Here is a 27415-nt window from a genome sequence, read left to right as displayed (position 1 = left end):
ACTGTCTTGCTACAAATGGATCTAATGTAGATCTCCATATGAAAATGCTGAATATCATATAAAGCTTTTCACAGGTATAGGCTAAGTTCTGGGATATCACAGACATGTAATTCAGAAAAACACCTGAGGTTACTCCTTTTGCATGGAAGAGGGTTTTTGGTTTTTTTTTAGCTTTGAAAAAAGAGGATCAATGCCATTTAAAATCAGAGATGTTCAACAGGTGTAGCAGTTCTACATGGGGGTATGGAACAATACTTTTAGACTTGGTTCAGGTTATTAAAATCAGCAGTGAAGTTTCTATTTGAGAAGGCCATGATGGTACCACTAAGCCAGCTCTTACCTCTGTCAGCATGAGTACTGTCACTGCTGCCAACAGGATGAAGACTGGCTATCTGTGAGATGCACATCTGCACTTGCTAGGGTCTCAGCACAGCTACTTTATATTTTAGCCCTTATTTTTCTATGTCTACTAAAACCTTATTTTGTCCTTGATCACACTGAGTCTTCTGAGATGCTCTCATTTCTGATAGATCTTGTATGTAACTGAAGGCGATCTGTATCTCCTAGGAAATATCCAACACTTCTCAAAATCAGGCATTTAGATGTGACAGTTCCTTCTTCAGAGAAATACATGCTGCTTTGTGTGCACAAACATTAGCCAGAAGTTTAAGGCTCTGCAGTTTCAAGTATATATTCTACTTCAAAATAGTAGTGATTTTTTCTTAACTTGATGACTTTTGCCTCAAAAAAAAGTTGGAAGTTCTTTTTTTTTTTGCTCAATTTAATTTGCTCAGTTATTCAGGACACAATATGTTAGCTTTCTTCCTGAGGCTTTGTTTCAAGCAAATCATGCTAAAAGTATACAGTTAATTTAGGATAATAGCATTAAACTTGAGCTAACAGACTGACCAGTGGGCCAGGCTGTATGTGCTGCATGCATTACTTGAGGCTTGTGACATGGGGGTTTCAATGCAGAACCTCAAATTGTTATTTCTACGTACCTTGGCACACATGAATCTATAACAGACTTACCTACGTGCTGAAGAACAGGTTGTTTACTCTTTGCTAGAAAGACACAAAGTTCAGCTTTTCCTTTACAACAGCTTTCTAATTCAAATATCTATTTCATTCATACTAATGAATATATCAGCACATGCATTCTATCACGCTTACCACTTGATGATGTATCAAATCTGGTCTTTCTTTTCAAGCTTCAATGACAAGTTACTGTACTGGGACATTCTGTTTGTTCTCACATAAAATACAAATGGTATTTTAAAATGTTGCACTCAAAAGCAAGCAATTTTTTAGCCATTTATGTAAACACTTTGGAAAGCTAAAGGCAAGATTTTACATTGGCATTTTACCAAAAATCATTTAAACATTTATTCTCAAGGCATTAATACACATACCAGCAGTCACAACACGGGACTTGCCGTATGCTTACAGCAGGTTGCAGTAGAATGAATTCAGAGAGAGGCTGCAGTGTTCAAAGCATTGTCTTGTTTTTGTGTTCTGCTTTGTTTTTATAAGGAATTTTACTTTGGGATGTGGAGTCACTGAAGGCAAACTTAGAGTTAAGGCAGAGTGCATGGAGACATGGTGAGGATTGCACCCGCAGTTTCCAGAGATGCTCCAACCAGTCAGTGGATAAAGTGTGCTTTACAATGGCAACTTTGTGAACACGCAAGAAAATGAAAGGCTTACTTTCAAACGGCATATGTTTTATCATTTAGTACATTAAATCATCCCCCTGGCTCTCCCTCTAGAATTAAAGAGGACTGAATTATGACTTGTGAAGTTTTCCTTCCTGCTCTTGTACCTTCAATGTTGGCTGTTTTCCAAAAAGATCAGCAAAACAAAGCAAACTATAACTTATGTAATTCTAAAAAGAGAGGAGCATCTTTCAAGGCTCGGCGCTTAGGTGTTTGCCGACGGCTGATTTTCGTTGGCTGTTTTCTCTGCTTGCAGTCTTTGGACAGCCTTATCAAGCAAATCCATAGTATCTCTAAGTGTGACATTCAAGGTGAACGGCTTGGGTTTGATGGTCAACCCGTAAGTGTAGTCCATTTTAGGATCCTCATTTGGATTAGCAGTGAAATGGCACTGATGCACGAGAATGGAAGTAAAGAGAAACAGCTGCACCTTGGATAATTCCTCTCCAATACACCGCCGTTTCCCCATTGAGAAAATCATCACACTGCTGGTGAGATCTTTATTGATGAAGCCGTTCTCATCCAGGAATCTGGTTGGATCGAAATCCTCTGGGTTGGACCACTTAGCTGGATCGTGATTCACTGACCACTGATTGACAAATATGACGGTGTCCTTGGGAATGAGGTAGCCCATGATGAATGTGTTGGTCGTGGTGGCGTGAGGGATGGTAACAGGCACGAAGCTGCTGAAACGCATGGATTCGTACAGGAAAGCCACGATGTAGGGCAAGTGAGGCTGATCTTCAGCACAGGGCAGGCGGTCTCTCCCAACAATCCTGTCCACTTCTTCCTGCATTTTAGCCTGCACTTTTGGATACCTGTCATTTAAAGTAAGCGTGTGTACATACGTAACGCTGTCAGAAGGTTTCATTTTTTTAAAACAGCACATGCTCTCAATGCTTCTCACAGAACCTCACCCCTCCTCTACATTGGGCAATCTGAGCAAAGCTTAAATGCGTTGCAAGAACATGCAGATCTTGACAGAAAACTTTGAGGGAGGGATTCAAGTTTTCTACCCAATCGTGTCATTTGGCTTTGCTCAGTTTTTCCCATAATGTCACACGTAATCAATTTTAAATGTAAAAAGTGAAATAATGTCCTGAAACTGAATGTTGTGACCCAATTTTGAAAATCCATTCTATAGCAAAGATTACCTTTGTCCTCAATTTGGGGCTTTCTGTCAGAATGGGAACTTGGTGTTTTGCCTCTGCATGTGGCTGCTTTTAGCTAGCAGGAAGTTTACCAAAGGTGTACGGCATACAGAGGGAACCGACCATTCCCTGCTCTGCTCATGTCAGGACAGCTTTGAGAATATCCCACTCAGGGGTTGTTTACGCTTCTACAATTACTCTCAAAATGCTTTCTTTACAGTGTATTTAAAGACCACCGTCTTGCAGTGTGTCAGACTGTCCAGACTTCACGTTAAGCAAGCACCATCCAAATATTCGTGCATTTTCCCTTAGCTCTGCCTGGGCGCTTCTGGGGAGCTTTCCCCAGGTCACGCAACCCTGGCGCAGGCACACGTTACGGGCAGCAGCATAATAGCGGGCTTGTAACCCAGTGCACGAACTCTTTATCTCCCCTAAGCGGCTGTTATCCTGTTCCTATGATCTCCTTGATCTTGACCTGCTAAAATCCGTTGCTTTCGGCTTTTACTCCGCTGCCTTTTTGCCAGCCGCTCTTTATGCAACGTTACCAGAGTAGGTTTTGTATTATTATTTTTTGTAATTATTATTATTTTCTGGAGGGCTTCCCAGAGCCCCCGTGTTAACTAACGGCCCCCTTTTCCCCGCGACCCCCCTTGCTCCCGTGCCCTGCCGCCGCTGCAGGAGCGGAGCGGAGCGCCCACCTGATGAGGAAGATGAGGAGCCAGAGCAGCGCCGTGGAGAGCGTGTCCTGGCTGGCGCCGAAGATGTCGGTGACGGTGGCGGGCACGTGCTCGAGCTGCAGCCGCGGCTGCTCGCGCTGCAGGCGGATGAAGGCGTCCATCATGTCGCGGGGGGCCGCCCCCGGGCGCAGGCTGCGCTGGTGCTGCAGGAACTTGCCGCGGACGAAGCCGTAGAAGTCGCGGTTGAGGTCGCGGAAGGCGCGGTAGGCAGCGCGCACGGGGCTGGGGAAGCGCTGCAGCCAGGGCAGCGCGTCCACCAGGCTGCCGGCGCCCACGGCGCGCCCGAACTGCTCGTTGCGGCCCACCAGGCGCAGGAACTCGCCGTCGCCGTGGCTGTAGCGGCGGCCGAAGCAGAGCGCGCTCATCACGTTGGCCACCGCCACCACCAGCACCCGCGACGGGTCGAGGAAGGCGCCGCCCGCGCTGCCCCGCACCAGCAGCGCCACCAGCGCTCGCGCCTCGCCCAGCAGGTGCCGTTCCAGCAGGCGGCGCGTGGCCGGGCTGCCGGTGGAGAAGGCGCGCACCGTGGCGTGCGCCGCGCGGCGGTGCAGCTTCCAGAGCTCCGAGTAGCCGCCGAAGGCCAGGCTGCGCCCGCCCGACACCAGGCGGAACGAGGGGAAAGCCGGCCGGCCGGCGAAGGCGGCCCCCTGGCGGACGAGCGCCTGGCGGATGGCGCTCTCGCCGTTCAGCACCACCACGGGCCAGCGCCCCAGGCGCAGCTGGAACACGGCGCCGTACGTGCTGGCCAGGCGCGCGAAGGAGAGGTGCGGGGCGCTGCCCAGCTGCGCCGCGTTCCCGATCAGCGGCCACGGGAAGGGGCCCGGGGGCGCCCGGCGCTCGCCCAGCCGCCGCCGACGCCGCCGCTGCAGGAGGAGCTTGCCCAGGTGCACGGCGGCGAGCAGGCACAGTAGGAGCAGCAGGGAGCTCTGCAGGGGCGGGGTGCCGCGCAGGGCTTCCCCGAGCCTCTCGAGGGCCATGCTGCGAGGAAAGGGAAAAAGGGGACGGTCGGCGGGCGACGTCCCCCGCGCGGACCCGGGCGAGCGAGGGAAAGCGCCCGACCCGCTCCCGTGTGCGAATTGGGAGCCGATCGATAGGCGTGGGACGGTAGCGCGCTTAGCGGCTGAGCCGTCGCTCTGCTCCCCGGCAGGGCAGGTCCGCGGCGGCGGATGCGGCTGAGGAAGGCGCGGGAGGAGGCGAGAGGGATGCTCCCGCCCGTCCCGCCGCCCGCAGCCGGCTTCGTCCCGGGCGGAGCAGCGGGATGCCCGTGCTCCCGGAGCGGCTGTCGGTACCGCTGCCGCTGCTCGCTGCCGCCCAGTTGAGGCAGCGAGGAGAGGGAGGAGGGAAACGAGCGGCGGTTCCGCGAACTGACCTGTTGCACGCGGCTTCCATCGGAGGTCTCGGGGAGGGTAGAGCGGAACCGGGCAGCGGTGGCTGTGACGGGCGAGGAGCACGGCGGCGTTGGCGTTCAGATCCCGGGCTCTGGGAAACTCATCAGAAGCGCCTGCTCCCGTCACCCGGAGCTCGGCGGGTCGTGCGCAAGCAGACGCCGGTGGCACTCGCTCCCAGCATGGAGCCGCCGTCACCTCCCCGGAGCTTCAGTCCCTCGGAGCCTCGCGGTGCCCGCGATCACCTGCGCGGCGCTGCCGCTTGCGGGCTCGGGGCAGGGCGGGTGCGAGCGGCTCAGGGGATGACGGGGGGTCCGAGGCTGAGCCGGAGCGGCAGCGGCCGCGCCTGGGCTCTTGGCATCGCCGCTCGCGCCTTTAAACCCGCGGCATCCGCGGTGCGCGGCGCGGTGCGGGCGTGCCGCAGACGGCCCCGCTGACAAATCGCCGCTGCCCGGCCCTTCCCCTGGCTCGAGGGGTCGCCGCTATTTGCCAGCTGCCCTTGGGGCCTCGCCAAGCGGAGCGGCTGAGCCGCGGATGCTTTTATGGCCCGGACCCAAAGTTTCGGCGTCGGAGCCTCAGGGAGGGAAGCGGGGTGGCGGGCGGGCTCGCCGCCCCCTGTGTCAGGAGGCAACGTCTCGCCTGCATCTTGGGGGCTGAGGGAGCTGGAGAGCTTCCCCTCCTCCGCCTGTCGCCTCCCCGTTGCGTGCGGAGTTTGCATTGCGTGAGCCGGGGCTGGAAAGCCTCCAGCCATCTCCTCCCCGGGCCCCTACCCCTCCTCGCAATACCTGACACCGGCTCGGGGGGAAGGCGGCGGGGAAGCGCCGGGCGGCCCGCACCCGGGCAGTACCGCTGCCCTCCGGCCTCTTCCCCGCTGCTCGCCCTCCTTTCCCTCCCGCTCCCGGCACTTTCTTGCTCTGAAAGCCGCCCCGGGAAGATGCCGCGCTCCGAGCCCGCCGGGTTCCCGGCGTCCCGGAGGGGGAACCGGGGCCGCATCCCCACCCACCCCTGCATAAAGGAAACCCTTCCCCAGGAGGTCAGAAAGGCTGTGATTTGTCGTTGTGCCGAACAAGACTAAAAACTAAAACTTTTTCAGATGTTATACAGTCACATCGTGAGAAGGAGAAAAAGGTGTTTGGTAGCATTTAGGGATTAGGTAAAATCAGATGCTGGGAGTCAGCCCAGCCCAGAGCGCGATCCCAGGCCTGGCTGGGGTTCTGCTGCTTCTGACTTTGCTAAGTGCAACCCTTTCTGCTGTCACTGTCTCAGTCTCCAGGGCAGTAATACTACTACCCAAACCAGCATCAGCCACTTCTCTCTGCACGTCTCCAAACTCCTGTCTGTCTGCCTCAGTACACATCGTGCTTCTTCCTCTTCCTGCCACTGCCAAGGGGCACTGACAGGGGTCTCAGAATGTTTTCCCACCAGTGCCAGAAGAAGCCAACTTCCTTTCTCCCAGCCCCATCTCTGGGTGAACTGAAGGATGCCACAAGCTGGCCCCACGCATGGTCCAGCTTCAAAAAGCAGCAACAGACAGCTCTGTCCCTTCGGCACAAGAGTTGGGATGAGCTTGGAGAGAGACCTCGAGCTTTGATCTCCCCCACGGCACCATATGATTGAAAACTGATTTCCCACAATGTCACTGCTCAGCAGTGGCAAAGTGGCCTGTCCCACCCTGACAGCCATCCCTCCTGCCTTCATCAGTCGCATGTTGGAGAATGCAGGACTTCTCCCTGCAGGCTGCTCTGGGTGCTGCAGCAGGCAGTAAGGACTTAGCTTGGAGCAGTTACCAGAGTTCTGGATTATAGTGTTGGGCAGTTGCCATCGCCAGCAGGCAAACTTGCCTTTTCCTGGTAACTGTGAGAGTCAGTTACCTAAAACTCAGGCATTACAGCTTTTTGTAGAAAGTCCCCAAATCCTTTCTTGGAGGCATCACTCGCACTAGCTGTGTTGCTCTCACAGTTAGGCATTGCCATTTACTTTGGAGCAAACAGAAGAGATTCCATTCCAGCTCCCATGTAAATACTCTGTCATGATAGTACCCTGGTGGCCCTGTGCTGTACTAACAGGGTGTCTGCAGTCTCAGGCTACTACCCCATTTCAGCTAGAGCATTATGCTGCCTATATGAAATAAATGTTCACCCAGTTTTCTAGGCTCTGATTTTATATGCCCTTGATTGGTTCCTTAATTAATCAAGCACAGCTTGAATAAAACATCACACCTGTGTATTAGGGTAGTGCAAAAAAGCAGGCAGGGGATGATTGGGCCCTTGGTCTCAATAATATTCCATGAATTGCCCTCCTGCCTAGCACTTTATTCACTCATAACTTTTCTTCTTATGTTTGTAGAAGTGTAGAAATTCAGAATCACTCCAAGATAACGCATGTTTCTTTTCTCCAAATTCTGATGCCTTAACGCTGGTACGGGTCCTAATGAAGACAGCCACAGATTTCTGAGGTTAAGTTAGTTTTGTTCAGGATCCAAGATTGAATCACTGAAAATGTACTCTGCCTAAAGTGAATTATTTCTGAGCCCCTACTTTATGTATGGTATGGAAGAGGAAAGGAGTTGAAGGGGCAGAAGTGGGTGGGTTTGAGATTAAGAGAAAGGAATTCAGGCTTAATCTGTTAAAAATCCTGATTGATTTGACAGGAATGCCAGACGGAGAGGCTGGCAGAGTCCGTGGAGACATCAGTACCTCTGCAGCTCCAACTGGAGGTGCTTTTTGTAGGCAGACATGGGGGGCCTTGTTCTGGAGATGAAAGTTTAGTAAAGGGAGAATAAATGCAAAATCTGGAGAGTCTTCATTTGTCTTTTGAGAGGAAATTCTTAGCTCTCTGCCACACTCCTCCCTTTTTCAAGAAACCCCCTTAGTGGGGTTTTTGCATGTGTTAAGAGCTATGTACCTAAATAAGGGTTTGCAGACTCAGTTCTCAGTTTTTCTTCTGTGACAGCCATTGGCTGCTTTTTTGGGTACTGGCAAGGTCAGCTAGGATCCGCTGCACATAAATCCTCTTGAGCAGCAACTGGAATTTCTCAAGGACTTGTCATTGTCTCATTTGCTTTCCCTACCTCTTGCTTTTGCAGCTTGCCATGGAGAACCCACCTATTCCGAGTTCCTTTGGCTCTTTCCCGTACCTGGGTGCTCACTCTTCATTTTATTAATTCCTGAGGCGGCTTATACAATGGTTGAGCAATGCTTTATCCCGGGATTGCTTCAGTACAGAGCTTGTACAAATTGTTTACAGTTTATAGAGCGATCCAACCCATTCTTCATTAAACAATCCCGTGGAAATATTGTTTCCGATTGTCTGTTCCTGAATGTTGCACAATACTCTATAAGATGAAGAAACAAATAGCGTCACTGTAAAGCACGAAGTGCTTGGAAACGTAAATGCAATATTGTTTCAGACTGCTTAAAATTTTGCAGGCATTTGTAGGTATCTCTGGAGCTTGATTCTAATCTCAATGAACTGTTGGAGATGAGAAAAATTGCCGTTAAACCATGTACACTTCTGCTCTTACAGCAGTCTGCTCCAGTGATGTCTGTACAGCATTCAGCACGATGAGGAGTTATTGCTGTGCTTCAGGTAGGTTCTGCAGCAGCCACTTCATCCTGGGGCAGCCAGAACTGACATCTGTGCTTGCTGCTCCGCACCACGGAGATGCACCTGCTTGCTCAGGGCTGTTGGCGTGGCACTGAATTACTCAGTGATACGACTGCCCTAAAATGGGGTTGCCACAGTGTGGAAGACAGTGGGACTGTTCTGATGCATGTTCCTGCTGTTCCTCATTCTGGCAGCTTTCCCATGATACCACGCACGACATGCTGGCAAAATACACGTAGCTGTGTCCTCAGTGCTGCTCAGTGTCAGACAAACACAGGAGCCAGCTGCAGCTCTGTGATTCAGGGATGTTCATGTACTTTCTTTGGCCTAAATTAAAGCATTTTTTGCGTGCTTTTTAAAGTATATGTATTCGTGGTTACATATCACATTCTTTACCTTCATTAATTTGCAGCTTTTTTTGGACTTTCACTCTGCCCAGCATTCCCACTGACTTCCCAGCTCCCATTTTCAGCTCTCCTTGGCTATTGTAAAGCCTAAGTCAGACTCCTAGCCCCAAGCCAAGTTCCCACAGCTGCCAAGGGAAGGGAAGGAACCTCCCAGTACTCACTGGGGCTCAGCTCAGTGCCGGTCTGGTTTGTTGCTTCCCCGTCTGTTTGCGTTTTCCATGTTACTTGCAAAAGAAAGACATATATTGCGGTGTGCTTCCACACAGGTTACACACAAATATGATTGCAGAAAATGAGGACATAGTGTTATAGTTAATTCCAGCACCAAGCGCGTTTATGGAACTGTTTCAGTTTTGTGTTTCCAAATTCCTACATTCATTTCCAAGCTTTTCTGCTTTTTCTTGACAGCATTATATGTAACCACACAATTAAGTTTTCCTTGAGAGGCAAACACGGAGCTGATCACTTTGTGGCTACCCTCGGGCAGCCTTTTTAAATAGTCCTTTGCTGTGAAGCAAAAGAGCAAAATCATATTTATATGCTGCTGGCCCTCATCCATGGCACTTTGTGTGTGTGGTTTTATTTATGCCACACAAACAATCCTTACTGAAGTGCTCTGAAACACTTCAAAGAAAGATGGATGAAACAGCAACGCTTGGGAAAGTTTAGACCCTGCTCAAGATTGGTGTTGTTGTATCTATGCTCAGACACATTGTGCATGCAGGTGTCGGTGCCTGTTCACTGTCCCTCTTCAGCCCATGGACTCCCCGTGGCACCTAGCAGCTTCATGTTGTCATGCTGGTTCTGAGTTGTGCTGCTGGGAGCCAGATTTATTTTGAGCTATAGAAACTTTATGGTCTGTATGTAATGATGGCTGACTCTGGAGCTTAATATCAGTGGCCATCAATTAGGGCTAATGTTGTTAACATGTTAACAAGCAGTAATATCGTCCTTTTCATTTGTTTTCTAGACTTTGTTGGATGTTGTATTAGGAGTTATGTTATGGAGTTTACAGTGCAATTGTTTCATTAACTTGAAGAGTTTAGTTCTTGCCAGGTTAGCAAATGAGAGTGTGTTGACGTACTTAGGGCAGTGACAGATGGTAGCTCTAAACATCCCCAGGCTGCGGATGAAAGCAAAGTCTGCTTTGCTCACTGGTGGAAGCGAATTCTGAATGGCTGAAGGTTTTGAAGTTCTACCTGTGAAGTTCTCCAGTGTTCTACAAAATGTTCTACTACAGATGTGCAAAATATACATTCTTAGAATGGCTTGTGTTGGAGGGAACTTTAAAGATCATCCAGTTCCATCCCCCAGCCACCAGCTGTGGCTGGTTGCCCCCCACTCACTACTCAGGGCCCCATTGAACCCGGCCTTCAGTGCCTTCAGGGATGGGGCATCCACAGCTTCTATGAGCAGCTGTGCCAGTGCCTCATTACTTTCAGAGTAAATAACACCTTCCTAACATCTTACCTTTACCTAACAGCCCCTCCTTTAGTTTCAAGCCATTCCCCACTGTCAGAGACTGGAAATTTGTTCAAATCTGAGTGAACTATCAATGGAAGAATAAAAAGCAGACGTGGGAGACAACACATTACCTGGACAACTATCAAGCCCCGGCGTTAGAGCTTGAGGCTACAAAGCATTTCAAAGAAAAGGCCACACCATATTTTTAATATTAGGCTAATTTCCTCATTCTCATATGTAAGAGTTTCAGCTGCTTTTAGATTGAACATTTCTGAAAATTTCTAGGTGAAATGTGGACTTTCCTGGGAAAGACAGGAAATTTTGGAGCAGATGATAGCAGTTGGACAAAGTTATACGTAACAGTGTATTGGAGTTTCCAGGTAAGGAAACTCTGCAAGTGGACACTGTGCACAGAGAAGAAAGATGGTGAAGCACAGATGAAAGAAAGAAACTTACAGTTCTTTGATGAGAGTTTTCCTATCATGTTTCTTAGCCATTGATTAAACTAGCCAATGAATTTCTCCATCACAGAATATTGATTGTTTGGGTTCTCAGTTTGCATTACGTGTGCACCATCCTTTGATCCCTTAAAAGAAAAATAGCTCTTCAAAATTTATAGGCAATGCATTTTGAGCACTGCAGCCTCTAGAGCAATCTAAGCTGAATTTCAAGTTTCTTCTTCCTTCAGAGATTAAATCTGGTTGTATAGTGGGGGTTGCAAGTCTGATCTAGGTAAGAAAGCTGCCCAAAGGCCTCATTACTTTGTCCTTGTTATACCCCCAATCTTACTGATTAAGGGAGTTCTTAATCTGAGAGTACTTCAGGAAGTGATGCCAGAGGCCTAGCATTGTGCAGATACACGTGCTTTCTCTTTTGGAGTCAGACTAGGACCAGCACTCATAGAATCATAGAATATCCGAATTTGGAAGGGACCCACAAGGATCATCTAGCCCAGCTCCTGGCACTACACAGAACCATCAGAAATGAGACTGAGAACATTGTCCCAGTGCTTCTTGAACTCTGGCAGGCTTGGTGCCATGGGTAGTTCTCTGGGAAGCCTGTTCCAGTGCCTGACCATCATCTCAGTGATGAACCTTTTCCCACTATCCAACCTGACCCTCCTCTGACACTACTGAGGCATGCTGTCAAGTGAAAAAGGCAGACCTTGGCTACCCATTCTTATTCAGGGTGTTCGTGGGACTGGCAGCATTTTCCTCCCTTGTCTAGGCTTCAGTTTTAACTTCAGGAAATCCCGTTCTACTTACTGGAACATTCAAGTGGTTGTGCCAAACTTGTGCTATTAGGCATGATCTCCTCAGGGTCTGGGGTAATTTCTTGTCCAAGCAGTTGAAATGTGGTACTGGGAAGTTTTTGGTGTTTTAAATAAATGTATGTCCTTTACATAAGTTTGCCCCTTTCAGGTTTTCTGAGAGAGGGGACTCTGTTGGGCACAGACTTATTGTCGAGGTCACAGCAGAACCAAATAGGGATACTATGTGAGGACTATCCCTAGCTTTTAATCGTAAAGAACTGGTATTTCCCAAAGAAAATTCATGTCATGGACCTTAGAAATTTCATGTCATTTCAAGTTGCTCATAAGTGAAAAAAAAAAAGTGACCTTGAAAAGTGTCACCCTTTCTTAAATGCCCAGGGAAATACGTTCACCCTCCTCCTCCTTTGGCATTCATGCAGGTCAGTATTTGTGAAGAAGCTGCAAATAGATTATCCACTAGAAACAGTGGGTCTTGCTAACTGAAGTATCCTGTCAGATGCAAATGCATGAATTCAGAATGAATTCAACTTTCAATGACGTGATTGCTCAGCTAAGGAAATTTTGCACATCCTTCTGAAGTAAGGGCACTCTTGGCTTCGTTTGCTCTGTTGTGCAAGGGTTTGGTGTATTCGCCTCCAGCAGTAACTGCGTTTTAGTGGTAAATGAAATGACTCAAATTCTGAGGACTGGAATGCGTGAGGGTAATATGCTAGCCTATAAAATTATTCATGCTTTTCCCTGGGGTATGGGAAATGTGAGTTGTTTATTTGCGCACTTTTTAATTTGAAGAAAGGCTTAGAGAAAACAGAGTCAAACCAAAGGGATCAGGGAAACTCCCTTTGTGGTATCTGTGGTCACTTGTGGAAAACAGAGCATAGGATATTTTTTTCAGCATTCCCTATAGACTTAATCAAGAGAGTTGACTCCTCCTGTAAGACAAACAATAGTAATTAAGGTTTCCTCTGAGTAAATTCATCAGGGAGAGAAAACACTTCTGACACAAACATATCGTTCCTAGCATTTGGAAGCAAACCCAGAAGAAGTGTTTTCTTCTGAGCCATTCAGGTCTTCTAACCTTCAGCAATGGCAGATCAAAGACCACAAGGGAAACCGTCTGCAGGTGCCAGTTGGGGCAGGTTTCATCTTGTCACAGTGCTCCGGTAAGAGGCATTCGCTAATGTCTGTTAATCTCATGGCACGCCAGGGGAGAAAAAACAGAAAAAAAAATTGCCATAAATTCTTCCCTTTCCCCTGCAGCTCCTGGCCAGGATCTGAATGGTTGCAGGAAGGCTTGCTTCTGCTGCTGGGAGGAGAGCAGTGGGCAGCCTGTGCCTCCTTGGTGGTGGTGCTGGGGTCACCCTGTGGGGGATCATCTCTGCTGGGGAACAGAGGTGGCAGCTCTGCACTCAGAGCAAAGAGAGGGAGAGCAAAGGACTTCCAAAGGAGAAGGCCAAGGGTGCATTTTGGCCACCGTTCTCCTCCACTGAGATGCCCTCAGGATGTCAGGGTGGAAGTGTGAGATTCCGCACAGCACCGTGAGGACGGTAGCAGCAGCGGAGGTCACTGGGCACTTCACCAGATGCAGGACAAAGGCAGGATTTGGCACAGCGTGGGGCTCTTGGGGTGGCTTTGGCCAGCAGCCAGCTTTGCTCCATCTTTCTTTTTAGGTGTAAATGGCATGCAAGCCGGCTCCTCTCTGTGTCTTCTCCGTGAAGATAAATAACCTGATCCCCCGGTTATTATCCCCCTGCTCTCCTCCCCTTCCCCCTGACTGACTTTGATTATTGTAACTTTACATGCGCTTTTAATTTGCGTGCAGGCAAGTACAAAGGCACAACCGGATATACCTGTTATTTGCCAATGACCTGAAAGAGTATAGTTTATGTTAAGCCTTGGGTTATGGTAACGTTTGCACGCGATTCCTCAATATACATGCTGCAGGCAACTGATGGATAGAGGTGATGGAGGGTGGAGGAAACTTTTAAAGTGACAGGACCTGATTTAGTTTGTACTTAATCCACCAATTATGTGCAGGTCTATATTTCAGTTTTGTGCCAAGCACCACTCTTGCCCTCTCCAAGCAAGGAACGTATGAGCATGTTATCAGGGCTATGGTCTGCTCATGGCTGCTCCAGCAACTGATCTCATGAAAACTTTGTGAAAACTAGGCAAAAAAAGGCAGATAGGGTGTTTACACTGTAGCTTGGCAGGGAGAAGCTATCAGGAAGAGGAGGCTGCAGATGAGGTTCCTCGCAGCAGGGCAGAAGTGCTGAGTGTGCAGAGATGCAGCAGCATGAGGGGCTCCAGGGCCCATGCTGGTTTGGGGCTTCCCATGCAGTGCATAGGTCACAGCCCCCTAAACTACTTGAAGAGATTGCACTTGAGCCACTCACTTGCCTGGTGCTGCAGGAGAGGAGGAGAGACAGTTATAGCAGAAGACTGGAAGGAGATGTGGGGTCCAATCCTAAACGTGCACACTGATTTGCTTGCTCTTGACAGTACTCAAAAAAGAAAAAAGAAAGCCTAGTCATATTTCTTCTTTAAACTTGCATTTCACTGATTCCACATTCAATTAGCTAAGTCCTCAAGCAGAAGGGAAATCTGCCAGGCAAGAAAGTTTACCTTGAAATCTCAAAGCTGAATAATCTTATTTCAGGTATGTGTCTTAACCCAGTGTTAAAGACTGCACCAAAGGAATTAATCAGGCATTTCTTTTGAAGATTTGGGAATGAAAAGGATAATAGTCAGTCTCAACACCACCTCTCACACAATGTGATTAAAAAGCAGTTTTTTGCTCACACTGGCCTTGTGGGGCAGACTTTGCTATTCACACATCCTTCAAAAACAAAGGGACAAAGTACAGAGTTGAATGTTACTCTTACTCTTATATGACTAGATGAGGGAATCGTAAAATAATTGTTAAAAATAGCAGGAGACAAGATAGACCTGTTGTTAAGGGAGCAAATTTATGTTTTTGGTTATAAGCACAATTAATCTTTTCTGTACCTCATCTTCCCTAAAAAACTGGGAATGGATGTGGGATCTGCCTGGGATCTGCTCTACCATACTCTAGATCAACTTTGGGCAGCCAGCATTCAGGAAAATGAAGTCTAAATTTGTGGGATAGTGATTGAGAAACAAATGTTTTATTCCTGTTTTTGAGCCAAACAAAACAAAGGCATCTTCCCTTTCTCCAGAAGCCCACAGCAGGCAGCCACAGTCTGCCTGTGAAAGGCATTTATCTGAAGCAGCCTTGGAAGTAAGTGCATTTGCATTTCTCCTCTCCACTCTGCTATTTCTTGATTCCTGTTTTCATCCCTCTATTTGTCTTCTCATTCAGGGAACTGGCTTTATTTTAAAAACTCTTCATTAACAGTTTTCTGCTTCCCATCATGTTTTTCTGTTCTAAGCATCCAGAATACGTGACAATTTTGCATATCTTCATTGTTATCCATCTCCCTTTGTCTTGGTACTTTGGCTGAGTATAGAAGACCCTCATCTAATGCTACTTCTTAGAGCCTGTGACATCCTAAACACTTGGCTGGTCTTCCTGTGGTCCGGATATTTCTCAAAGCTGAAATGTTTGTACACACTTGTTCTGCTCAAGAAAGTTTTCCTTTTGGAAAAAAAAAAAAAAAACCCAAAACCAACAAATAAATTGCATACACCATTCCATGGCCTCAGTTTTGAATAAACGGAGCAAAATTATACAGTGCTGCTGTAAGTACTGATACACAAAACAAGCCTTCCTAGTGCTGTGTGCTCAGAAACCTGAAAGACCTATCTGTTCCAGTTGTGGAAGACATCATTTACAACAGCAAACATTGTTGTGACAGGGTTAAACAGTTAGGAAAGGGTTACAGGCTGCCTGCTTGTCACTTGCTTCAGCAGGGGTTTAGATTGAGATGTGTGCCCTTTTTCTGGCATGAAGAGCTTGGGAGCCCCTGCAGCTGGCTTTGGATGAGGGAATAATTTTTCTTTGTGTTACTTTATGAATTTGATGTTTAGATAATAAACTGTATCCTGGAGCGAGAGCTGAACTGGACTTGGGTATTTCTGTGGCTCAACCTTTCCCTTTCCCCTGGGCAAGAAAGCCCACCAGCGTGCAGGCTGGGAACAAGCACATGACAGGAGTTGTGAAATATTTTTTTTCTTTTAATAAAGTTATTCAGGTTTGCAGTATGAAAAGAGAAGGCAGCTACATGAAGCAGCAGGCCCACATTTCGCCTGTAGATGTAAGAGAAAGTCCCACTGAAGGTAGCAAGTCTTTGGATGAAATCTCTGTAACTGAGATGGGTTAAGTGATACCTATCTAATATCCAGCATTTCCAGTGCCCATGTCATGAAGCAGTGAATACTGGAGCATGAAGCATGTCCTTCATCCACTGAAGATTTTGAATTCCCAGACAGGAAACAACATTAGATCAGGGGAACAAACCAGCTGCTGTGACCTTCAGCTGGCTGAGGGTTACAAACATGAATGCAGAGTCTGAAGCAGCTCACATTTGATACACAGCAGCAGTAGCAACCTGCTTTGCTGTTAATACTTTTGCTGTTACCAGAATGGGCAGAGCTGCCCGCAGTTCACCTACTGTTCCCGAGGGAGGGCAGAGCAGGGCCAGCTCTTTGGGGAGCGCACAGCCTGGGGACTCTGGTGTCATGCCTAGGCAGTGGTGGTGAAGCTGCAGAAGGCAGATTTCAATCTGCAGTGGGTAAGAAGCAGAATAATACCCAAGATGGGGGTAGTGACTCTAAATCTGTGCCTGCTCTGAGGGCCTGCCGGGGAGCTCTGTCCAATTTTTAGCACTGTATTTGAGAGACATGGACAGACTTGGGGGAGGGAGGAATAGAGCAGCGAGATTTACAGCAAAGCTTAAGAAGAGTAAACTCTTTGTCTTGCTTAGGCTGGTAGGGACTTCAGAATTTAGGTGGATGTTCTAAAAAGCAATGAAGACTGGAGATTGTTTTCCAGCTGCAGTGGATGTATGGTCAAAACCTGCCTTACCAAGATTTAAACACTAGGAAAAACTTCCTGTCAAGAAAAGAAACCTCTGAAAGACTGCAGGTTGGAGGTTTGGAAAAATGTTTGAAATGTGCATGCTGTGGTCAGCAGGTACATGGTTTTACTAATTTTATGGGAGTGAATAAATGAACGTGATCCACTTCAGGGCAGCTGTGGCCTGTGGACTTTGAGTGTTTAAGCAGAACAAAGGTGATGATGGTGGCCTTGGCACACATTTAGGCACTTTAACGTGCAGTTTTCCAAGTACTGCATGTGGAGGGCTCTGTGAAAGCCCATGGACTTTGCTCCTCTTAGTCCTGGTAATGTCACCTGTACTGAAGTGCTTTTTCAATCCTGTTAGTTGGCAGTCTAGTTAGATGATTTTACAGTTATTTTTAGCGTCCACATCGACAAGCATCTATCCTTTCTGGCAACATTAACAACCACAGCCCTTTTGTTTAATTCTCTTTTAAGCACTTATTTCTCAGAAGGCAGAGAAGCAGTGCAGCATGCATCTGGCAGGTTGTCTCCCAGCACAGGCAGCTGTAGGATCCATTGGCACACACAACACCATGGCAGGATTGCAAAGCAGTTTGTAAGCTGGAATAAGTATTTCTGTCAATCAATTGTACTGAACCATGAAAGAGTGGTGTAAGTGTAAGTAGCTGCATACCTCTGAATTTCAGACAGCATATAAAACAGATCACTTGGGGTTGCAGATGTATTTGCATAAATTTAGATCACAGTGATAATAATGTATTTTTAATGAAGTAATTGCAGATCCTTTCACAATCACTAAGAAACCTAGCAGTAGAGCATAGTTGTGATGTGGGTAATTATTAAAATTCCAATTTAGGGTGGCAAACAACATGATTAGGGACTTTCCAGAGACCACTCCTGACAATTTTTTACTTAAAAAAAATCCAAACTTAATTGCTTCTGTTCCCGTACCTTATCCACAGACTTGTTTTTCCCTTTTTTTTTTCCTTCCCTTTTATTATCATAGACTATCACGAATGTTTTGAGTTGAAGAGACTTTAAACATCATCCAGTCCCAAACCATCACCCCCAGCCATGGGCAGGGACTAGATCAGACTGCCCAGGGCCACAGCCAACCTGGCCTTGAACACCTCCACCTCCATAGAGCCAATGACCACAGCTCCAGCTTCATTTAGCCAATTCTTTATCCACTGACTAGTTCACTCTTCAAATGTGTGTCTCTAATTTGGAGATAAGGATGTAGTGTAGGATCATGTCAAAGGCCTTGCACAAATGCAGTAGATGATATTGGTCAGTCTTCCCTTGTCAGCTAATGCTGTCCCTCTACTGGAAAAGGCCACCCTGGTGGAGCTGTGCTGATTGCCTCAGATCACCTCCTTTTCTCAGTGTTGCAGTTAGGTTGAGGAAATCCCAGATATGAGGACAGATTGGGAGAAAAATTCATTGAGAGCAGCTCTGCAGAGCAGACCTTATAGGTCCTGAAGGACAAGAACTGGGACATGAACCAGCAGTGTGCGCTTGCTGCCTGGAAGGCCAGCAGTGTCCTGGACTGCAACAAAAGAGGGGTGGCCAGCAGGGTGAGGAAGGTGATTGTCTCCCTCTACCCTGCTCTTGTGAGGCCACATCTGGAGTACTGTATCCAGGTCTGGGGCCCTCGGTACAGGTGGGGTGTGGAGTTCTTGGAGCGGGTCCAGTGGGAGGCCATGAGAATGGGAGCTTGCAAGCAGGAGGAATACCAACATTTTGCATGATCTGATAGTGACAGGACAAGTGGAAATGGCTTTAGACTAAAAGAGGGAGGTTTAAGTTAGATGTTAGGAAGAAATCTTTTACTCAGAGGGCAGTATGGCACTGGCACTGCTGCCCAGAGAAGCTGTGGTGCCCCATCCCTGGAGGGGCTCAAGGCTGGGTTGGATGGGACCCTTGGCAACCTGAGCTGGTGGGGGGCAGCCCTGCCCACAGTAAGGGTATGGAACTAGATAATCTTTAAAATCACCTCCAACCTAAGCCATTCTATGATTCTGTGTGCCTTAACATAGCTTCCAGGAGGATCTTCCCTGGCACAGGCAAGAGGCTGATTGGCCTATAGTTCCCTGGGTCTTCCTTTCTCCCTTTCTTAAAAATGGGAGTGTGGTTTTCTTTTTTCCAGTCACCAGGGACTTTTCCTGGCAGTCATGACTTTCCAAATTTGATGGAAAGTGTCTTGGCAGCTACATCATCCAGTTTCCTCAGGACCTTGGGACACAAATCATTGGGACTACGACTATGGACAGATATGTTTCATTTTACTAAGAAAAGTGAAAACAATCATGTTCTATACCAGTGGTAGTAAACACATAGTCAGCTCCTCAGGCAGTCAGGGTGTTCGCCTTTTATTACATCTGTTAGGTATCATCTGGGACAGACGACTCCAGCGCTGCTGTGGATGTGGTCATGTGCTGACTCGTGGGAGAAGAAACGCTCACAGTTCACACGCAGAGACCTTGGCTGCAGATGCGCTGCTCACAGCACCAGCAATGCGTGTGTGAGCTGTCAGAGTACACAAAGCTCCCCACTCTGACCCCTTGTTCCTTGGCTTCATGTCCCCACATGAAAGGTGGAATATCCTGGGAGGTCAGGAGAACAAGAACTGCAGCTGGAAATTGCGGAGGGGGAGTATGGAGCTGGAGATGTAGAGGACCGGGGAATATCTCCAGGGAATCCCACCCCACTGCTTCCAAGTCTGGATCAAATATGCCTGTAACACTCCCAATAGATGCGTGTCTAAGTTCTCCTGAAAACCTTCCTTGATGAAGATTCCACTCTATCCTCTGACATTTTCTCTGGGACTTTGTCACGCTTCAGCTTTCATTCTCATACTTCAGACACACCACCTTTGATCCACCAGGGACCCAGAGAATAGATTCTTCCATCTGCAGACCCTTATGTATTTTAAGTCAGACATAGTGCCTCCCTCAGTCCTTCTCCAGAAAGAGCCTTCCAGTCTCCTTGTAGATTATAATTCTTAGAGGTATGGCAGTTCCAGGCACCCAGCTGTGCTATGTGTTATTGTTAAAGGCAGAGCCTAAAACAATGCACACAAATAAGCATAAGTGAATACGACAAAATTAGTATTTTTTTTAAGATAAATCTCATATCACACAGCTCCAGGACTGCTATTTACATTATTTTGTTCCCTCTTTTCAGAGCAGAAAGCAATTTATTTTCAGTATTTTATGTCCTGCAACAATTTCTCAAGAGGTAATGGAAAATGCTGAATAAACATAGTATGAAGGAGCTACAATAGTTAAATATGTGTAACTAACTTCGAATTTCATTGCTTATATTAGTTTATTGTCATAGCAATGTTGTGGTGATTGGAAGTGTTTCCTGTTCACATGGGAATGACAGAGAGGCTACTCATCCCCAGGAACAGCTACTTCTACTTAAGCAGAATTATTTCTATGATCTGCTTGGAAAACATTGTTCTTTCATTCTCCTCCTCATCTGCCTGCTAATGTTGTTTTGATGTTCAGAAAAATGCAGCACTGTGAACATGAAACATGAATTGGGTGGAGTGCACAAGTAGGACCATCTTCTTCATCAAAATTATCTTTCATTTCCTTGCTTCAGTAATTACCCATCTCTTCAGAAACCTTTTCCAGTGACTGTGGAAATAAGGCATTCCAATGACGTATCTTTTGTCACTTAGACTGCTTAGACTGTCCCCTTTGTTTTGTACAGAAAGAAGACAGTGATGAAAACTGGGTGGACGTAGTGCAGACACTAGTTCTTACCAGCATAAATTTCCTCTATGAAGTCAGTAGATGTGCAGTTCTTCTGTGGTCACAATACATTTTTCTTCTCACAGCTAATGCGGAGAATTCGTTTACTGACTGCACCCAATTACTGGGAACTTTCTCTGGTAGCCACATGAAATAGTAACTGTGGGATTTGGAGAAAGTTACAAGGCATTTTCAAATCCCAGTAGGGTTCTTTGTGTGTTCAGTCCTCACAAACCTTTGGCTTAGCACATCCAGTAGCACTTCTGACTTGGACCATCTTTGGAGAAGATGACAGGATTCAGGCTAATCTGCTGTGTTGGAAATAAACCAGTTGTTGGTGGTTTTTTTTTGTTTTTGTTTTTGTTTTTGTTTTTAATGGTGTGTATGTAAGCAAGCCCTTTATTTTCACTAAATTGTTTTTTATGACAGTGCCCATGCCTTCTAGCATGAGGAGCATATGGTGTAATGGGATCTACATCTTGAAAAAAAAAGATTGTGGATGAGAACGAAGGCAAGAATCATGGGCAAAGAACATTATGCTGAAGAAGCACAACAAAAAATTGGCTATACTGTGGAAAGTCAAAATGATTATAAAGTGAGATATGTCATTTTATCTTCTAGCTACACGCAGCATGTGTTTCCCGTGTCTCAGATTACAAGAAAATGTGAACCGAGGGTTTATGGTAATACCACCAAGGAAGTATGATATCATCTCTCCCACAGGTGTTAAGTCAGTTTTCCAAGGTGTGTTTACATGGTGTGCTTCGGTGCACTAGCACACATGGGGTGCTTAAGCAATATCTGTAATTATGGGAGAGTTTGAGGAATAAACATTGTCTAGCCAGGTATGAGTTGTAAAATACCTGATGGCAAAATAGGTGATTTCATTCATCTTATCTTGATAAATACTTGCTAGGGCATGAATTTGAATGAAGGTAAATGAAGCTGATAATTTGGTTTATAAATACACAGCACATAGATCTTATGTAACAAGGCTAATCATTAATAAGATAAATAGTCTGATAGCGGGGGAGCAAATTTTCTTATATTTTGACATTTATAAGGCTGTATTTCAGACTACTGGTCTGCTCTTATCCAAGTGGTAAACCACAAACAAAATAAATCATACAAGATTACGAGAGGAAAAGGGACAAAAATCAGCATCAATAACACACTTAGCTTGATGCATTCGTTTTCATCAGGGGACCAGGTAACTTGAGATTTTTATTATTATAGAATTGTTATCTGCCTTTATATTCTTTATGTTTATTGAAAAAATTAGTGCAATTAAACATGACGGAAATGACACATGCTTGCTTAGTCTATGTGCTATTTGTTATCTTTTATATCAGGAGCATGTAGATTGTATACAGAAGCTCTGAAATTAAGAAAATCCAATAATGTGAGCTTGTTATTTCAATTTAGTTCTACTGCATGGCTCCAGAACGGATTTACAGCTGTCTTTCTTTAAGGTCTGGGATATTTTGGTATGAAAACAGTCTATATGTAAAGGTCAGTGCTTGTGAAATACTTCAGATATTTTTTGCTTAGATTTTGCTGGCTCATATACGAAGAGTTGGACACTACCTTTGTGATACCATTGAAACTCATCATAACCATTAAGCAGAAGGCATATTCACTGTGCTACAGCCCATGCCTTGGCTATTGGCATAAATGTACATTGAGCCACAGCTGCTGAGAATGATGGTTATTTGCATGGAGGGAGACATCCTTGAGATCTGCCATATTGGCCACTGCAGGGAATGGTTACTAGGATGTCTGCTGGGCCACCACTTGCTCCAGGGTAGCTTTTCAGGGCCATGGAAATCAGCTCAGCAAAATGGTATTCATTACACAGCTCCTTCAGAGAGCATCACCCCTCGGCATTTCCTCCTTGGGAGCCCAGAGGCAGAAGGGAAAGCTATATGTCTCATTGCTGCTGCTGTGCTGGTCCCTCACTTTGTTTTCTTTGGTGGTTTTTCACTGTTTGATCCCATTCAAGTGTCTTAGCAGATGTGCTTGACCACCTACAGTCTTTCTGGACTGTTTTCCTTCCTGGCTTTTCAAACTCAGCTATTCATGAAATCCGAACTATGTGTTGATCTCTGAGACTGTTCCAATTTCACTTAATGCAGCAATTATTAAAAAAAAAGAAGTGGGCAGCAGTTCTGCAAAATATTTGTCCACATTTCTCTTGGATGCTTTCCTTTAATAAGCACATGAGAGTAGGGTCTGGTTTTAGCTGGTTTCCTGCGGAGGCAAGGCATGGGCAGTACTTCCTGAATACACATACGTATGTCTTATTCCTCCCAAATAGCTTTCTGAATCCACTGCTGCTCTGGGCTAGAGCTGCAGAGATCTACACGCTCCTGTGTGTTCCTGTAAATGTCAATTAAACTGTGCAGAAGCTAAATGTATTATCAGGGGTTTGCTTCAGCACTTCACCTTTTAATAGGCACAATGCAAACACAAGAAACAGATCAACAGGGGTTCAGTAGCTCCACAACTCACATCACTCTTTGTAGGACTAATCAAAGTGTGCTTGTTTCTCTTGGCTAGGTGTAAGGCAGTGTTTTTGTGGGTGCTGGGTCTTGAATTTCATGGAAGTCTTTATTAGAGGTTATTTCTCTTTTACATTGCCCCTGGATAAGTTTGTTTTCTGGTTAGTGTGTGCATTGAGGAGCCCTACAGGGCTTAATGCTGCACCTAATTCTTATGCATACATGTTTTCTCACTCCAGCTTTCCACTGAAGGCATTGCCATAAGGCATTGCTACATCAATCATTCTTCAGCATGTCTTCTCTCCTTATGTATCATCTATTTCTCTTTCATGCTGTGCTGGAGATTTAGTGTTTATAGGACATAGATTTTCAATCAGAAACAGCACTGAGCAAAACTCAAGTGATATTTTATAAACTTCATTGTTTACAGCCTGTTCAGCTTCTATTTATAATCACTTTTTAATCTCTGGAATACTTCTGGCACCTCTTTTCATTCTCTCCAAGGAGAGACCCCTGGTTGTCATTCATTTTACAGACATAGCTTTTACCAACACAGGGCCCAGTTGGATCCCTGTGGTCTGAGAACAGCAGGTCTCTCCTATCCTCATTCCCTCCCTGCTGTGTATATGCTGCTGCATCAGAGCTGCTGCAGTAGCCACTTCCCCAGGGGACTGACTTGGGGACAGTCAAAGTGCACAGCAGGCAGGTGCATGCCTCGATGTGATGGTAGAAGCTGGCATCACACACAGCTCAGGCAGTGAGCACACCTTGCAGCAGTGCAGGGGCAGGCTGTTTCACAGCACCCTTGTCGTGCAAGGGATTCCTGCTTTCTAGGAACATATGAGCCTTTTCTAAGCTATTTAGTCTGCATATTTTGGATACCATGAATATGCACACTCAGTACTTGGGCCATTGGCTTGTGTTTTCACAGCAGGTGGTTTATCCTAAGTCTGAAACAGTCGAACTTGTTTTTATTCTTCACAATCTCACACTACTGAATCCCAACTTATATTTTTTTGCAATTGATACAATTTTCTTCTCACTGGTGCAGCAACATATTCTTCTATAACTGTTAGAGATATTTGCTGCCCAAAACCCGTATTTTTGACAACTAAGTGTGGTAAACTCAGTAAGGACACAGATGCATTCGGCTCATCCGAATTTTTTTATGAGAAAACCCTGTATTTCTGCCCATACTTTTACTATGGATTGAGAAGTGGATGAATTGCTTCTAGACCTGTAGCTGTTGGCGCAGAAGTGCATCCACTGTGGCAGTGCAAACAAATGTGAGTGAGGTCTGGCACTGACTGCATATGGACATCTCTCATCCTTTTCTATCTGCCTTGGTGTATGAAATTGTTTTATGAAGAGTCCTCAGGGACAGAAAGCTCTGTGTCCAAAAGAAACTGTTTCATTATCGTGGAAGCTTTTTTCTTTGAGGATAGCACAGTGTCAGCATTATGAAGAGATACATGAGACCTACTAGAGGCACTAGTGTGGCTCAAAGGGATGAAGTAGTCCTGGGTAGTAAGTTAAAAAAGTTGTAGTAATTTAGTGCTCCAGTATTTGTAATTTGTGACACTTTAAATATGTGCATTACACAAAGAAGACCTTTAGGACCACTTTTCTGCTAAAGGTCTTGAGAAGAGGACTCTTGCTTACAATAAGTATTATACCAGGTCATGCAAATCATGTCTGGCAGTTTTCAGTTCTTTGATAAGTTAATATCTGTAATGTGGGAAATCAGTTTGTGCTGTGAAAAGTACAAAGCAAACAGTGGCACTTGAAATCTGAGTCTCCGCTTTCACCAGAACAAAGCACATATTCTCTTTAACTCAGCTTCACAGTGTAATCAGTATTCTTTTTAGGAAATGTGCACATTTCTTAGGTGGATTTGAAACTGTAACGTTGAAATCTAACAATGACTAAAGAAATATGTGAAAGATGATAATGACTTGTGCTCTGCAACACTTGCTGTCAGCGTCTCTTTAGAAGAGGAGTGAAGTTTCTGACTTGAAAGGAATGAAGCCAGCATTGGATTTAGAAGCGTCTTAAAGAGACGAAATGAATTATTCACGTTTCACCCGCTGACACCTGGGATAGGAGCTGCTTTTATTAGTGACTGACAGCATGGAGATGGAGTCACCCAGGAAAGCACCTGATAGTCTGATTTACTCATTGTCTTCCTGAATTTGAGAACAAAGAATTGTACAAGAAAATGATTTTGCAATGATGCCTTAGGCTACTGGAAGAAAAAAACTTGTTTTCTCTGGAATATGCTTAGCTCAGCAGTTTGGTCTCCATGTCTTTAGGTATTCCCTACTAGGGCACGACGTGTCTATCCCTCTCTGATTGCAGAGGTACTAAGGCTTTCCTAGTTTCCCCTCCTAGCAGAAGAAGAGTAGAAAGGTCTGCTCCTGCCCCTTCCGATGAAGCCAAGCTTCCATAGAGAGTGAAAATATTTGATTTTTGTTGTTGTTGTTTGGGAGGGCTCAAGCAAAAGGGAATGTGTAAAATTAGACAGCATAGGAAATCATTTAGAGCAGTTAGATTTGTTACTTTGATTACCTTTCACACCACAGAGGAGCAAGGGAACAGTCAGAGATGAAATATGAGCAAATTCCAAATAAATTAAAGAAAATATGTTTTATGTAATGTACAGCTGGAGCTTGAGTCTCATTGACTAAAGATAGCAACTAGTCTCAGGAGCAAGCAAGGCAAGGAAGACAGACAGAGTACTTGTGTGAGCAGAGCAAATGTTCAGAGGAACTTTGAAAAGGCTCAAAAAAAAAAAAGCTTGGGAGGGATGTAAAACCTGAGACAGTTGTAAAATTTCCACAAATCAACCCTTTCAGCGTTAAACTTATAACTGTGATGCTCTTCATCCTTTGATCTTTTGAGCCTTTAGGTAAATGCACCCGTCAAACCTCTTTGGTGTTAAGCAATGTATTAATTTGCCGGCATATCAGGTCTGTGCCTAGCTACTATGAGGTGCTGCTGTTTCACAGATGACATCCTGTCAGTGTCTGGCTTGTTGGTTTTTAAATTCTTCAAAAAAGATCTTTAATCTCTCAAGAAGAAGAATTCGACCTCTCCTCTCTCTTTGAGATTTTAGACAAGTGGGAGAGCCTGTTTCCCTGTTGGGAACGTTTATATAGGAGATGTATTTGGGCAGGATCTAAGTACTTTTCATATAAAATAAAATTTGAGCAGAGCAGCCTTTTTATCTCTGGTCACTACTGACATGTATGTTGATAGGTTCTCTCTGAATCTAAGTGTTCACTCTCCTAAAAGGAGATTTGGATACTTGCAGGATCTCTGCAGAAGATAATATTTACATGTTATTCTGTTCTGTAAAGATGTCAGCTTGGAAGATTCTGCCTTCCAGCTTTGAGGAATCTTTGCTTGGGTTATGCTCTTGGCTCACCCTGTGAGCAAATACATCGTCAACTTTTGCTCTTTTCTTCAAATTTTCACCTACTCCAGGCATGGTTTTTTGGATTTGTCAAGAAGCTTAGAAGTAATCTGTGGGTAAGAAAAGATGAAGTTCTTGCTGTCAGAAAGGAAAGACCTGTCTGTGCTCCCGTGCCCCTCTGGTAAGACCAGGGAGATGAGGGAAGAGACAACATATGCTAGATGTACAGCTGTGACATTTGTGTCACCCACATTGTGCAATTTAGACAAGAAGATGAAAGCTTCCTTTGTCACGTGAGAAAAATACTTAGCAAAACGTAGTGAGGCATTTCAGCCTAACTTCTTGTTCATTCTTTAACTGCTCTATTTCCTTATAACATGAGCCATTAAGAAAACCAACAACAACAAAAAAAACTTTGACATTGCTAAGAAGCACAGTTGTTTTTTGCTTCGTAAATAAGAAACTAACTTATTCTACTGTAGCTGTCTTTGAGATCTGTTTTTTGATTCAATGGAAAAGTGATGACAGGTGTTGTCACGCAGAAATTAATTCTTTCAGTGTAACTGTCCGAGGTCTTGAATGATTTATTCTGTGTAAAGTATTTGGCAAAAGTAAAATCTACTTATCCTGTTTAACAGCAAGGGAAAATGGTTAAACCAAGCATTCCACCCTGTCCTCCTGAGTGATGCTGGTTGGAAACCGGCACCCTTACCAGTACAACAGGCAGCACAGAGGCTATTAAACTGATACTTGGCAAGTTCTCATAATGGGGGATTTTCTCAGTGAGAAGAATGCCCATGCTTGTTTTAGGCCAGCCCCAAAACCATTCTTGTTCTTGTTGTTGTTTTTCGCTGCATTAAAGCAGATTACAGCCTTAAAAACAAAGGTCTTTGCTCCCTGTATCCATTACTTTGTTCTCATGAGAAGAAACCCGTGTCTGCCTGTTATAATAAACTGATGTACCAGATTACAGTGAAGTTAATCAATGCTGACAG

At 45.6% G+C, this 27415-nt stretch overlaps 2 protein-coding genes across 2 annotated transcripts in view; one reads left to right on the top strand and one right to left on the bottom strand.

The window, feature by feature from the left end:
• EIF2AK2 (eukaryotic translation initiation factor 2 alpha kinase 2) overlaps window positions 1–27415 on the top strand; it is a 107004-nt gene that overhangs the window by 15864 nt on the left and 63725 nt on the right. The window lies entirely within an intron of this gene.
• Window positions 745–5504, bottom strand: LOC125689921 (cytochrome P450 1B1). The gene is made up of 3 exons (XM_048937706.1): window positions 4973–5504; window positions 3565–4581; window positions 745–2533 (listed from the first exon to the last, which is right to left on the bottom strand). Exons 1-3 carry the CDS (start codon window positions 4990–4992, stop codon window positions 1921–1923), a joined length of 1650 nt encoding a protein of 549 aa, XP_048793663.1. The 5' UTR covers window positions 4993–5504; the 3' UTR covers window positions 745–1920.

Source organism: Lagopus muta, chromosome 2, assembly GCF_023343835.1.
Source record: "Lagopus muta isolate bLagMut1 chromosome 2, bLagMut1 primary, whole genome shotgun sequence".
In the NCBI taxonomy this organism is placed as follows: Eukaryota; Metazoa; Chordata; class Aves; order Galliformes; family Phasianidae; genus Lagopus; species Lagopus muta.
Note: the sequence above shows the minus strand (reverse complement) of the source record. Positions and strands in the feature narration are given on the sequence as shown.

Bases quoted from the DNA above. Each gene is read 5' to 3' on its own strand.
- LOC125689921 (XM_048937706.1), bottom strand. From the start codon at position 4,992: ATGGAAGCCGCGTGCAACAG. The intron at 4,582-4,972 runs GTCAGTTCGCGG...CTTTCCTCGCAG, and splicing joins ATGGAAGCCGCGTGCAACAG to CATGGCCCTCGAGAGGCTCG. The intron at 2,534-3,564 runs GTGGGCGCTCCG...TTTAAATGACAG, and splicing joins CTCCTCATCTTCCTCATCAG to GTATCCAAAAGTGCAGGCTA.